This window comes from Drosophila persimilis, unplaced genomic scaffold (assembly GCF_003286085.1).
Source record: "Drosophila persimilis strain 14011-0111.01,24,50 unplaced genomic scaffold, DperRS2 tig00000977-arrow-arrow-pilon, whole genome shotgun sequence".
NCBI classification, from domain to species: domain Eukaryota; kingdom Metazoa; phylum Arthropoda; class Insecta; order Diptera; family Drosophilidae; genus Drosophila; species Drosophila persimilis.
Genome location: NW_020825387.1, coordinates 395,346 through 410,309, shown reverse-complemented (window position 1 = coordinate 410,309; position 14,964 = coordinate 395,346). Strand labels below are relative to the sequence as shown.

Sequence of the window (14,964 nt, the reverse complement as noted above, 5' to 3'; positions counted from 1 at the left end):
TATATTTGTATATATTTTTATAAATAGTGGTATTTCCATATAACTGCCAAAGAGGACACTTTTCAACATTTACTTGATCCACTTAGGTACTTCTGCGTTTAAGGGTCTCGGGTTGTAGTTGTAGTTCAAAACACGCACAAACAACATCTACAAAAATGCGTCACGATATCGGGCTTAATACACTTGTTTTTATCGAAATTTTCTGTCGGTCCGGACTGTCTGTATATTTTATATTGATGGAGGTTGGAGATCAGCATACCAATTTCTACGAACAGGCAACATAACTCAAACAACATTGAAAAATAATGCATTCTCTAACATTTTTGTTTTTTTAGTTTTTCTCATTTTCATAACGATAACGGTAAATTTCTAGTTATTGTCCTTATATTTTTGTTGGATATTCGATATAGGTTCTGGATTTCGATTGACATTCAATCTAATTTCATTTCAATAGTTTTGCACGCTTAATTGACTCCTGCCGCATCATTAGCATCATCGTCCTATGGAGGGCACATCTCTCTCTCTCTCTCTCTCTCATTACAAGAAAAGAAAAGAAAAGAAAACTCTACCTTTTCCCCAGCCAGAAAATTACAAAAAATAAAACTAAATCGAAACGGCGATCGTTTTCGTTTTTTGGTTTGGTGTGTAAAAAACTCAAGTCTTTTTGTTGTTGTTTTTAGTGTTAACTAAACTAAAATCGCGAAAATAAAAATCACAAATTGCAATCGGTATAGAATTTCTCTCTAGGCTAAGGGACGATGCACGCACACAAAACTTGATATTGACTGCCGGTGCTGGAGCTCCTTCTTAGGAGGTCCTGATGACGCCGCCGGCTCCTGGCAGTCCGCTGATGCGACCGGTTAGATAGGAATCCACTTGGCGAGCTGCTTGGCGACCCTCGGTGATGGCCCAGACGACCAGCGACTGTCCACGCCGGCAGTCTATAAAACAAAAAAAGGTAGAAAATCAAAGAACATCCCTCATTGAGAGTCCCAGAGAACATACCGCCCGCAGCAAAGACCTTGGCATTGGAGGTACCATACTGTCCATTGGAGGCCTTGATGTTGCCACGCGGATCCAGCTCGAGGCCCAGCTCGGAGGACACTGTCTTCTCGGGTCCTAGGAAGCCCATGGCCAGGAGTATTAGATCGGCCGCAAAGTACTTCTCAGAGCCGGCCACCTCCTGCATGCGCCACTGGCCCGTCTCCGTCTTGGTCCACTCGACCTCGACGGTGTTGACGCCCTTGATGTGCCCGTTCTCACCGATAAACTCCTTGGTGGTGGTGCAATACTGACGCGGATCCTTGCCCCACTTGAGCTTCACCTCCTCGTGGCCGTAGTCGACGCGGAATACTTTGGGCCACTGGGGCCAGGGATTGTCCTCGGCCCGCTTCAGTGGCGGCTCTGGGAGAATCTCAAAGCTGGTGATGCTCTTGGCGCCTTGCCGCAGCGATGTGGCAATGCAATCGCAGCCAGTATCGCCACCGCCAATGATGATCACATCCTTGCCGGCGGCAGAGATTATGTCCTGCTTGCCGCCCAGCTGTTTCTTCTGCTGCGCCTCGAGGAACTCCATGGCAAAGTGGATTCCCTTCAGGTCACGATTGGCCAGCGGCAGATCACGGGGCCATGTGGATCCAGTGGTTAACAAGACAGCATCGTATCTACAGAGGAAACCATTAAAGATTAGAGGCGGATTCCTATATGTGCTGTCAGGTGGATCACTTACTCCTTTAGCAGCTGCTCGGCCTTGAGGTCCTTGCCCACATGCACATTTGTGCGGAATTCGATGCCTTCGTCGGCCATGAGGTCCACGCGACGCTTCACCACCTCCTTGGACAGCTTCATGGTGGGAATGCCATACTGGAGCAGGCCGCCCACACGATCGTTGCGCTCGAAGACGGTCACAAAGTGTCCCGCCCGATTCAGCTGCTGAGAGGCCGCCAGTCCCGAGGGACCGGAGCCCACGATGGCCACTCGCTTGCCGGTGCGCACTTCTGGGATCTCCGCCTTGATCCAGCCCTGCTCGAAGGCATGATCGATGATGGCGCATTCGATGTTCTTGATCGTCACCGCCGGCTCCGAGATTCCGAGGACACAGGAGCCCTCGCAGGGAGCCGGGCAGACGCGTCCCGTAAATTCGGGGAAGTTGTTCGTCTGCAGCAGCTGGCGCAGTGCCTCCTGCCACTCGCCATGGAAGATCAGGTCGTTCCACTTGGGTATGATGTTGCCCAGGGGACAGCCTGTGGAGTTGGACTGACAGAAGGGGACGCCGCACTCCATGCAGCGAGCGGCCTGCACTTTGAGGTTCTTGCGGACATGCGGAAAGTTATAGACCTCGTTCCAGTCCTTCTGTCGATCGGCGGCATCCCGATACGGTGCCGTCTCCCGCTTGTACTTGACAAAGCCGCGCGTCTTGTCCAGGACACGATCGGCACGCTTCTGCTCCAGCGCCACATCCTGGATGGCCTCCTCGATGTCCTTGATGTGCGGCTCGTGCTTGCCATTGCCATTCTCGATGGCCACCGCTGCCTTCAGGGGCTGCTCCACCGCCAGTTGCTCGGCCATGTCCTGCAGAGCCTTCTGGTATTCGTACGGGAAAACCTTCACGAACTTTGCCTGCGATGCGGCCCAGTTGTCCAGCAACTCCTTGGCCACCTTGGATCCTGTTTTCTCAATGAAATCCCCCAGCAGTTTCTTCACAATCTGCACGTCCTCTGCAATCTCCAGCGGCAGCAGCTCCACACTCTCCGGATTCACCTTGGGCTTGAAGGAGCCATCAATATCATAGACATAGGCAATGCCACCCGACATGCCAGCCGCAAAGTTGCGTCCGGTGAGGCCCAGGATCACCACGAGTCCACCAGTCATGTACTCGCATCCATGGTCGCCCACACCCTCGACGACGGCGGTGACGCCCGAATTTCGTACACAGAAACGCTCGGCGGCAATGCCACGGAAGAAGGCTGTGCCCTCGGTGGCGCCATAGAGGCATACATTGCCCACAATCACATTCAAGTGGGACTCAAAGGTGGCCGTGTCCTGGGGGGAGATGACCACATTGCCACCGCACAGCCCCTTGCCCACATAATCGTTGGCATCGCCCTTCAGGGTCACATTCACGCCGCGAGCGAGGAAGGCGCAGAAGCTCTGGCCAGCGGAGCCCTCGAGGAAGATGTCAATGGTCTTGCCAGCTGGCAAGCCAGCTTCGCCATATTTGCTAAAAATGAAGGGAAAAACAAGTGTTAGGATTATCCAAGTTCTAGTCAAGGGATCTAAGATGTACCCACCAAGCAATATGATAGCTGAGAGTGGAGCCAAATGCGCGAGCTTCGTTGTGGATGCGCATCTTGACGGTGACGTTGTCATCGGATCCATTGAAGATCTGCTGCGCCTTGGCAATCAGTTCGTTGTCCATGCGCTTCTCCAGCTGGAAATCCTGCTTCACAGAGCCACCCACAATGTTGGTGCCTGGCCGGAGCTGCAGCGCAGGCTGCAAGAGCAGCTTTAGATCCAAATTACTGGCCTTGGCATCCCGCTGACTGGCCACACGCAACAGATCTGTGCGTCCAATTAGATCTTGGAACTTGCTTATGCCCAAATTGGCCATGATTTTGCGAATCTACGAAAGAGAGAGATTAGCCTTCTATGGGAGGGGATTCCGCAATCCGTGAGCTTACATCTTCTGCCAGCATAAAGAAAAAGTTGATGACATGTTCGGGTTTGCCAGTGAATTTCTTGCGCAGCTCTGGATCTTGTGTGGCAATGCCCACGGGGCAGGTATTCAAATGACATTTACGCATCATGGTGCAACCTTTAGGGAGATGTAGATTCGATAGATTAGTCTCTTGTTGGGGATTGGTGGATTTAGATCCTTCCGTTCTACTCACCCATCACAATCAAGGGCGCTGTGCTGAAGCCGAATTCATCAGCACCTAGAAGGGCGGCCACGACCACATCAAAGCCTGTGCGCAGCTGTCCATCCGCTTGGACAATCACACTGCAGAAGGAGCAGCAGCAGCAGCAACAGCAGAAGGATCACAGGAAGGAGTCCAGACCAGACCGTTTGAGAGTAGGGAAGACACGACATAAAAAGGAACGCAATGTTAGCAAACAAAACAGCGCAAGTTTTAATTTAATGAGAAGAAATTACGAATGGAGCACACAGCGACGATCGTGACACGAAGTGAGCGATTGAGCGAACGAGTGAGTGAGTGAGTGAGTGAATTGGAACGCATTGGATCGTATATTTCTTTCTACGAACGATTTCCAGCGAAAAAACAGCAAAAGAGACTCAAGAGGATCAAAATAAAGGCTTTCCGTCAATCTATCGCCAGGAGCTTCTTCTTCAGATCAATATCCATTTCAATAATCAAAAGATCAACATAAATACATCTCTCAGCGTTTTCTTTTTCTCTTTTTTTGGTTGCCATTTCTCTTTGGATTTGCTTAGAGTTCAATCTATCTTTTCCGTTTACTGGAGTGTTTCTGTTTTCTATCAATGATTCGTGTACTCCTCATCGCCCACATTTGACGAGGAATCAATCGATCATTAGATCAGATATACTCGTTCGTACATATCGGATATCTCTCTCTCTCTCTTTCTTGCTTTCTCTTCGTAAAGAGCATGTGCTCTGATTCTGATTACGCTGTTTCCAACGCTGTCATCGCTGGGGGGATAACCACCAAACCAGGCACACTTTCAGTAATGGGTTTTGTTTCATGATTAGTAGAATAGCAACAGAGGGAGAGCGGCGGGAGGGGATCACTAGAGATCTGCTCGGTAGCCAGCTCTCCTGGTCGATAACTTACCGTGATCGTAGATTATTCAAAACCAGAACTTGATGAGTCTCTGCAATGCCCAGTTCCCAGGGCATGCCTGCATTCTTGATGCCCGTCCAGGAGCTGGCACCAGTGCCGCCATCGTGGCCAGAGATTACAATATGTTCGGCTTTGCCCTAAAATACAAGAAAGATATAGGAGAGATCTCTTCCAGCAGTGGTGCTACAACTCACTTTGGCAACTCCCGACGCCACCACGCCCACGCCCACCTCCGATACGAGCTTCACGCTGATTCTGGCATTCGGATTGGAACACTTTAGATCGTAGATCAACTCGGCCAGATCCTCAATCGAATAGATGTCGTGGTGGGGCGGTGGAGAGATCAAGCCCACTCCTGGCACCGATTTACGGGTCTTGGCTATATCTTTGGTCACCTTATAGCCAGGCAGCTCTCCGCCCTCGCCGGGCTTGGCGCCTTGGGCCATTTTGATCTGCAGATCATCGGCATTTGCCAGATACGAGGCGGTCACACCAAAGCGTCCCGATGCCACCTGCTTGATGGCCGAACGGCGGCTATGATTGGGATCCTGGTCTGCAGGTTAATCGGAGGGAACGATTAGCTCTGCTTCAGGGCAATGACACCCCGAAAATACTTACTCAAATAACGATCAGAGTCTTCGCCGCCCTCGCCCGTGTTGCTCTTGCCACCAATGCGATTCATGGTGACGGCCAGGGTCTGATGGGCCTCCAGAGAGATGCTGCCAAAGCTCATGGCACCAGTGGCAAAGCTAAAAAGGAATACACCATTGATTTCTACTCTAAGAGTTATTCTCTATCCCCTGCTTACCGCTTCACAATCTCACTGGCGGGCTCCACTTCCGACAAATCAATCTTCTGGCGATCGCTGACGAACTCAAGCTGTCCGCGCAGGGCGCACTTCTTCACGCTGTCCAGGGTGGTCTTCTTGAAGGCCTCAAAGGCATCCAGATTCTTGCTGACAGCCGCCTCCTGGAGGCTTCCGATGGACGAAGGCTCATTGATGTGCGCCTCGCCGCCATGGCGCCAGTGGTAGTGTCCGGGATTACGCAGGATCCGTGTGTCCGGCGAGATCTTGCAGTACGTCAGCTGATAGCGTTCGAGTCCCTCCTTGGCGAGGATCTCAAGGGTGACGCCACCGATGCGGGACTGAGTGCCGCGGAAGCATTTGGCCACCAGATCGATGCCCAAGCCCACGGCCTCAAAGATCTGGGCGCTCTTGTACGATTGCAGTGTGCTGATGCCCATTTTGGCCATGACCTTGGCGATGCCCGTGTCGATGGCCTGGGCATAGGCCGCGTAGATCTGTTTGTCCGTGACCTCGTGCCCGATGACTCCATCATCGCGCAGAGCCTGCGCCAGCTCAAAGGCCAAATAGGGGCAAATGGCATCGGCGCCGTAGCCGAGGAGCACGCAAATGTGATGCACCTCACGGGCCTCCGCTGTCTCCACAATAATGCCGACCTTCATGCGCTGCAGCGTCTCAATCAGATGATGGTGCAGTGCCCCCAGAGCGAGCAGAGCCGAGACGGCAGTCATGCCGTTGGAGCCGGCATTCCGATCGGAGATCACGATCAATTGGTAGCCCGCTTGGGCGGCATTGTAGCCCTCGCGACAGACGCGCTCGATGCACTCGAGATACCCCGGGACGCCGTCGCTGAACTGGAATGTAATGTCCAGGACCTTGGTCTTCCAGCCGCGATGCGTGTTCCGCTTCAGGAGCTGGGTGTCTGGAATGCTCAGTATGGGATTGGTGAGCCAAATGCGATGCACCTGCTGGGCGGAGGGCTGCAGGAGATTGGCCTCCGGCCCCAGGGGGCACTGCATGGACATGACCACCTTCTCGCGGAATGGATCGATCGGGGGATTGGTCACTTGGGCGAACAACTGCTTGAAGTATTCATAGGCCACGGGCTGGAAGTTGGAGAGACAGGCCAGTGGGGAATCATTGCCCATAGAGCCAAGAGCCTCCTTTCTGTATACAAGAGAGAGAGAGAGAGAGAGAGAGAGAGAGAGAGAGAGAGAGAAAAAGAGGGTTTAGATGTGGAAAAAGTGGTTATATCCTTTACATACTTGTTCTTAAACATGGGAATCAGTAGCATGTTCACCGTCTCTGTGGTGTAGCCGAAAAGCGACAGCCGCGGATCGAAGATCCCACGCTGGGAAGCAGGCAACAAGGAGAGATCCTCCACTGGAAGAGCATTCAACATATTGGCATTGCGTATCTCGTCCAAAGTGATCTATTTTCGAAGGAAGGAAATCGAATTAGAGTTGGGTTTTAGGAGTCCTCTTAGGCGCATGCATGGAATGAAAATCAACGACTATAAAATTGCCAAGAAAACAAAACTAGAATGAATCTTAGGCATTGCGTACAAAACCCATGAAGTATTCAAGTATTTCGCACGCAATGTGCAGCAGATTTCATCGGGTTTTTATACGAAATGTGGCAATTCATATAAAGCTCATGAAAATTTAAGTCTTTTCCACGCAATGTGCAGCAGACTTTATCGATTCGAGACGTTCAATAAAACGCAATATACAATAGATTTCATCGTTTTTTTTTTTAAGAGATGTTGAATTGCGTGTAAATTCCATGTCCTTCTCTTTGTTTGATTTATTCTACACGGGATTTACATTCGATTTGATCGTTTTTACCTTCGTTTCTTCGCAATGCAGAAAGAAACGATGAAATCTTCTGCATGTAGCGTGTGAAATACCCTGAATGTATCATATGTAAATCATAAGTAGAACAGAGTTCTGCAAGCGTTTTATCCATTTTCCATTATTTGGTATTCATTATTTGTTCTTGGTATATTTTATAGTCCTGTGATCGAAAACTCAAACAACGAGAAAGCAACAGAGCAACAAAATCAACGAAAAGTCCTAAGGACAACAACTACGGGCACTAGGACCAAGGGGCAAACACCATTTGTGGACTCACCATCTGCGTTAGTATTAGTCCCCACCACACAAATACATTTAACATTTGTAAGTAGATTTTGGGGGAGGATTGAATATTCGTTGATATTCATTCATTGATATTTCATATTCACATTGAAAGCGTGAGAGAGAAATGAGGACAAATTTAGACAAAATACAATTTTAGATGAGCCGAAAGTTTCGTGTGTCGTGTCTGGGCGATGTTTGTGTCGTCTGGAGATGATTAGTGGGAGGAGGAGTGCGTGGGAGGAGAGGTGGATTGGATAGTCTACCCTGTTTGCGTGTGTGTGTGGCCGTGTGGCCCTCACTCACCTTCTGCTGCAGCCATTCGGAGTGGGGACGCGACTTGGAGATGTGCTGCTTCAGTTCAATGTCCTGGATGAGCTTCTTCTCCTTGGTGTCCACCAGCAGCATGCGGCCGGGCTTGAGTCGGCTCTTCAGCGTCACCTGCGAGGGATCCACATCGTAGACGCCCACCTCAGAGGCCATCACGAGGACGTTCTCTTTGGTCACATAGAAGCGCGACGGACGCAGCCCGTTCCTGTCCAGCACGGCGCCAATGTAGCGGCCATCGGTGAAGCTGATGAGAGCGGGTCCATCCCAGGGCTCCATCACACAGGCGGCCCACTGGTAAAAGTCACGCTTCTCCTGCGGCATCGTCTTATCGTTCTGCCACGCCTCTGGGACCATGGTCATCACGGACTCTGGCAGCGATCTATCGCTGGCCATCGTAATGAACTCCAGGACACAGTCAAAGGAGCCCGAGTCCGAGAGATTGGGCTCCACCACCGGATAGAGTTTCTTCAGCTGTTCCCCGAACGCCTCCGACTCCATCACACCCTCGCGGGCCTTCATCAGATTCACGTTGCCGCGCAGCGTGTTGATCTCCCCGTTGTGGGCCAGCACCCTCAGCGGATGGGCACGCTCCCAGCTGGGAAAAGTGTTGGTGGAGAAGCGCGTGTGCACCAGCGCCAGATAGGTCTCGAACTCGGGATTCTTGAGGTCCGTGTAGTAGTCCCACAGCTGATCCGAGGTGAACAGACCCTTGTAGACCACCGTGCGATCCGACAGCGAACAAATGTAGAAGCGTCTGCCCTGCTTGGCCAGCTCATGACTGGCCCGCTTCCTCAGGACAAACACCTTGCGCTGGAAGTCCTTCTCATCACTGCCCTCGGGACGACGGACGAAAACCTGCCGCGACAGTGGCTCCGATTTGCGTGCCACCACGCCAATGGCCTGCTGACTGGCCGGCACCGTGCGCCAGGCAATCACCTCCAGACCCAGGCTCTGGGCCAAGTCATTGAACTCCTTTTCGGCAGCCGAATGCTGGGCCTCGTCCAAGTAGAAAATACCCGTGGCATAGTCCCCAAGATCGGGCAGTGTTATGCCCTCCTTGGACCTGAAAATGTGCCAGAGGAAAATGTGTTCGCAATTAAGGGGAAGAAATGATTTTGATTGTAGTGTCGCTTCATGCGCCATAAAAGTGCACCCCAGAGTCAGATTTCCATTTTCCATTCGTGTAATTGAATCTGAGGCGCTTTCGTTCACTCGTTCAGTCGTTCGGTCGTCGTTCGTCGTTCCATTCATCGCGCCATATGCCACCAATACCCGATGCAATCCATTGAGTTTCAAGTGACGATCATCTCAGCATCATTAGCTGTCAGTCAGTCAGTCAGTCAGCCCGTCCGTCTGTCAGTCCCCTGCCCACCACCTGTTTGTCATTCAGAGACATGCATTCTATAGACTTAAAGATCGCGTTTACGTATACATATGTACACCCCGATAGACAGACGGGGCTTCGATTCGATCTCGTTCTTATTACGTCGCAGCATTCAGAATCATCCGGAGCTCCTCTCTCTTGGGGGGGGAGCGAGATAGGAGAACATTTAGACGCAGCAACTCTTCCAGCGGATGGGGTGGAGGGGAGAACATGCCGCTTATAATTTCACAATTTCACAATTAGTCTGCCTGCGTTCCTTGAACTTGAAATTCAAACCAAATCTCATATCACTTAACACGTGCCCGCCTGTAGGGAATTGCGTGCCCCGAAAACCCCTCTCAGAGTCTCCGAATACCCTAGAATGATCGCTAATTAAACTAGATTTATGGCCTGTCGTGCGACATTACGCGATTTAATCGACTGGACTCATAATAATCTATATATATGTATGTACATATGTATGTTCTGACAGCTGTATCACTAATTTAATGGCAAATAGTTGCGAATTTGTTCAATAGATTAGCACATTTGTAAATCATTCGGACAGTGTCATATTTATTAGGAGGGGTTATGGAGCGACGCGACGCGACTCAATTCAATCCAGCTTGGATATAGTTTTTTGCGAAAGGTGTTTGCTGTACTTAGGATGGTTAAGAAGTTAAAAACAGGTTCGATATCTAATTTTATGAATGAATAATGACCAATTTAAATTACCTTCCTAAATGTGTACATATTTTGTATGTATGTACCTTCAATTAGATTAACCTCTATGCAAATTACCCGTATAATGATCTGCTGAAATTCACAAGTTGCTTATAGAACCCCCCGTCCCCTCTCACTCTCTCTCTCTCATTACTATGCACAACATCTCCTCCACTCGTATAAGTGGTTCGGGGACCATGTTGTACTTTTCCATTGTTTGCCTCCAAATATAATAAAATATAATAGTTTAATGGAATAATTTGACCCAAGTAATGGCCTCTAGACTCTCCCCTCCCCTCACACACCCACAACTGTTGTATTGCCTAGAAAACATTATATCCAAAATATTGCGGACACATCAATGTACACACATATCTACATACATATATAGTAGGGTTATATACCGACATATGTATATGTAGATGCCGGATTCTGGGCAATGCGTGACGAAAACACAAACCGTGCCAAAAATGCTGACAAAATAAACAGAAATCAGAAAACAGAATGTACATCGGATGAGAGAGGGAGCAGAGAGCAGATGTTGGACTGCTGTATATATGTACATATGTATATCTCATACATGACCATGGTTGGGTCTCGGTCTCTGTTTTCTGTGGGTCCATTGGGGGGGAACCACATCGTTTCGGCAAACTATTTTTGACGTGCTCGACTGCCGACTGCTGACTGTCGACTGATGCTGTCTGTCTGTCCGTTACAGTACTATCGAAAGCCAATGTACCCGTAAAGAAATGGAAATATTCAAAGGAAAGATAAAGGGGAACCTTGTATGCCCTTCATTGAGTGTAATTCTTGGGAATCCGGGAGTTCTATAAATTCAGTAGCTGAAGGCAGTCATAAGTCACATAATACTGTCATGTGTGGACTCTATCATAAGCCTCCAATAAATGGTTGCATTCTGTCGGTAGAATTCCATACTATTTCTAGCCATAACCCTGCATTAGAGGTAATAAAAGATAGAATAGAGAGCAATAAATGCGGCATAAAGATAAGATTAACCCAAGATTAAGTCTCAACAATGGAAAAATGTAACCCTACGATAAGACCTACCTAAAATGCCCTTTCCATTGCGCACACGTCACTCGACCCCAAGATACCAGGTAATACTTTTTAAATCTGTGGCACTAGAGGGCGCTAGCCCAAAGCAAATGAATACTTTTCTTCCTATTTTGTAGGTCAGTTCTATCCGAACCCCAAAAATCACTGATATACCCTTCTCTATGAAGAGTATTACCTGTGACAGACGGCGGCAAATGACATGAGAGAGAGAGAGAGAGTGAGAGAGAGGGAGGGGGAGAGAGAGACAGCTTTGAGCTATTTTCGTATTTCGCGCACGAGATCGCAGCGATATCGTGTAAGCCATTCATCAATGGCAATCAGGCGGCGCCATAGATGAACAAACCGGCATATATGTATGTATGTATATGTATTCTATACTAAATACTGCATGCATACTGTATAAATGGTAGGTGCTATATGGAACTTACAAAGCCTTGGCATAGAGTCCATGGGGAATGGAGGCCAAGACGCCAGCACCGTCGCCAGTGTCATTGTCGCAGGCGCAGGCCCCACGATGATTCATCCGTTCTGAGAGGGTCTGGGCATCACGTAGAATCTGAGGATCGTACAAAATCGGAGAACAATTAGAGATGGTGGATGGTCCTTGTCCGGGGGGGGGGTCTGTCGACTGCTGCCAACCTTGTGAGAGCGTTTGCCATCGATGGCCACAATGAAGCCAACGCCGCAGGCCTCGTGCTCGTTCTGGGGATCGTAGAGTCCCTGTTTGCCAGGTGCCTCCCATGGCATCTGCTCCAGCGGGACATCCTCCTGCTCCTGCTCGTGCTCCTGACCTTCGCTCAAATACACTTCATTCGATTGTTCGTTGGTGCGCGACGCGTGAGTGTTGCTGCCACTGCCACTACCAGCGGACGCGGCAACAGAGTTCTCGATGGTGGTATCGATGGATGTTTCAACAGAGGATTCACATTCAAATTCGCAATTGTCAGTGGTTATTGGTGCCATTATACGATTATATACCCTTTGCACTTGCTAAAAATTGTTCTTGCTTGTCGCTTGGCGTTTAATTATTACTATTATTATTATTATTTTTATTTATTGTTTTGTTTTAAGATAGTTTCGTGTTTATTTCACAGTTAGAGAACAAACAGTTATTTCTGTTTTTTTGCTGTAAAAAAAAGAGAAAAAAATGTTGTTTAATGATGTTTTCTTTTTTTTTTTTGCCGCCGCCGCCGCCGCTGCTGGTGTTGCACTTTTTGCGCGTTCTCGTCTCCCTTTTGCACTATTTTCGCACACACACACACAAACACAGAGATTCTTGTTCTGTTGTAGTCTTTTTTTCTTGCCTCAAAGTTTTGTAAGTTTTTGACTTTTTCGCGCAAGACGCTTTCTGGGGGGGCACACGCGACACTGACGGCTGCTCACAAGCGAATGAAACGGGGAGCGAGCAGCAGCGCCCCAACGAACCCCCATCTCAGATCAGTGCAAGGTGCATGCGCTGTGGGGTGAGGCCATTTAAAGAACGCGCGACAAGGAAAGAGTGCAAAATGAAGAGAGAGAGAGAGATGACTCCACTCTCACGCACAGTTCTGATTCAGTGCAGATGTACTTGCTCTCCGCCAAGTCCGCTACGCAAAGAGAGCGCAAGGCAGAAGAGAGAGTGGGGGAGTGGTCCTTGCAGGCAGCGCTCTCCCAATAGACATACCAATGTATGTGCATTTGTGGCAGAGAGCGCCTTGCCAGCATTACCTCACCCTGCAACAACACACACCTTGATCGCTCTCTCCTACGCTTGTTCCAGCTCTTGCTGTATTCGTTCCTCTTCCTCTGACGCTGGCCTAAGAAATCAAAGCATGATTTAATTTCCAATCGGTTGCATGTAATGCAATTCTTATCACAAAAATATTTATTTTCCACTAAAACACAATCTACCACTCGAACCCTTTCTTTCTCTCTCTCTCTCTCTCTCTCTGTCTCTGTCTCTGTCCCTCTAAGAGGCACTCCACCTGAAAGGCTTAGCTAAATTGCTTCCTAAATAGACAGTTCGACGATCGGTCTTTACAATTGATTGACAGATTGATTAAACAATCGATTGCCCCTCCAGAGGAGAGGGGCGAGACCTTCAAATGCTCTCGACAACGTAATGAGAAAAATCGTTCGATATTTACATGGCGGTTTTATCGAACAAGGAACGAAGGGAGCCACTGACTGCCGCAATCGCTGAACGTTCTACGTTATCAAATTTCAATTGCAGTTGTGGAAATATTTGTCATATTTGTATATTATTGTAGGGAATACATATCAAATGGCGTCACAGAACGACGCGTCGTTATAAACAAATTCCCTTCCCTCGATCGTATGCTTTAAAATGCGATTTACAATATGCATACGAGTACAACAACAACAACAACAACAACAACAACAACAACAACAACAACAAGATTCAATTGAGAAATAACAATTTCAAATATTCGAAATGAACAACAAAATTAATTCTGTTTTTCGAGAATATTTTAACGACACCCCTGAAGCACAGCATCGCCACCAGAATCGTCTTTGTTTTAGGATTATAATTTTAGATATTCTTGTTTTTTGTGTGCAGCATTTCGTGTTTTTTTTTTTTTGTTAAACCAAAGATCTGCTTTCAATAATTCACTGTCACCCGTTGTCGTCGCCCATGGAAGAATGTTTTTCCTTTACATATCTCTCTATGGGGTCCTTCAACTGTTGACCAGAAAAAAAATGCATTTGAAATGATGTATGCATATGTATATATTTTTGGAATATAGATGCTCTCCGTTCTCCTTGCGAGCTCTTCTTAAAATAGAATCTCCATTAGAAAAGATAAAATCATTTGTGCCAGATTTCTGCCAAAAATTTTCCATCAATTCTTCAGATCTTTCTTTCTTTTTTTTCTTTTCTGTGGCATAATTAAATTTTTGCTTGCAATCTTTCTCCCAGGAACCACTGGCCGGCGATTTAATAGTTCGATTGCTTTAATTTGGAGAACATAAATTAATCAATCAAAAGGTGCGCGGCGATAAGCGGCCAAGTTCATGGGGTCCACCAGAGGGACCGGACCGAGGCCGTGCTCATAGGAAATCACTTCCCCTCTCCTTATCAAAGACTTTCTATTGTGCTCCGCAGACGGCAAACGACGACGGCTACTACTACGAGTTATATTTGTATGTACATATGTTTGGTTCAAAGTCCCCGCTAGCGGCGCGGAGAGGCGATGGGAATGGAATCTATCAGGCGGTTGACTGCGACGTCATGCCACAATCTCGATCTTCGACGGTGACACATTCCTGCTCTGGCAGTAGTCTCTCTCTTTCTGGAATCGGTCGGGGTAGAGGATAGAGTTGGGCTGTACTCAGCAGATAAAAGCCGAATACGAATCTCAACTTTTGACATTCTCCACTTCTCAAATAATATCAGTTGAAGCAGGTGGTTTCTGATTTGATCTTAGAAATGGAATCCACAAACAGGTGTGTCCGTTTACTTCGTTTTCAATTTCATAATCGATTCTTATCGATCACTCAGTTACCGTAAATCGATACTTATCAATAAAAATAAGAGATATCGCCAGTGTCGATCAATCTCTCTCTCTCTAAATCGGTTTCTTGACTTTTTGTTAGACTCTTTTCTTGTTTTTGGTAGCGCTTTCGGTATCAGGCGTTTAACATGTGCCGAACGAGTGTTTGCAACTGAGGCAGCGGCAAGGGGCAGGCCGAAATTCTCTTTCATTA

At 48.2% G+C, this 14,964-nt stretch overlaps 1 protein-coding gene across 3 annotated transcripts; it reads right to left on the bottom strand.

Annotated features, from left to right (window-relative positions):
* Positions 1–659: 659 nt before the first annotated feature.
* LOC6601003 (glutamate synthase [NADH], amyloplastic) lies at positions 660–12,337 on the bottom strand. Of its 3 annotated transcripts, XM_026993917.1 has the most exons (15): positions 11,897–12,327; positions 11,686–11,813; positions 8,071–9,157; positions 7,760–7,762; positions 6,892–7,058; positions 5,630–6,793; positions 5,440–5,570; positions 5,016–5,374; positions 4,813–4,958; positions 3,891–4,000; positions 3,681–3,814; positions 3,291–3,622; positions 1,730–3,220; positions 1,006–1,664; positions 660–941 (listed from the first exon to the last, which is right to left on the bottom strand). In XM_026993917.1, exons 1-15 carry the CDS (start codon positions 12,218–12,220, stop codon positions 808–810), a joined length of 6,369 nt encoding a protein of 2,122 aa, XP_026849718.1. In that variant the 5' UTR covers positions 12,221–12,327; the 3' UTR covers positions 660–807. The 3 variants fall into 3 exon arrangements, with proteins under 3 accessions (XP_026849718.1, XP_002026158.2, XP_026849719.1); XM_002026122.2 differs by lacking the exon at positions 7,760–7,762; XM_026993918.1 differs by lacking the exons at positions 660–941; positions 1,006–1,664; positions 1,730–3,220; ... (2 more) ...; positions 3,891–4,000; positions 7,760–7,762 and having other exon boundaries at positions 4,809–4,958; positions 11,897–12,337.
* Between the last annotated feature and the right edge of the window lie 2,627 nt (positions 12,338–14,964).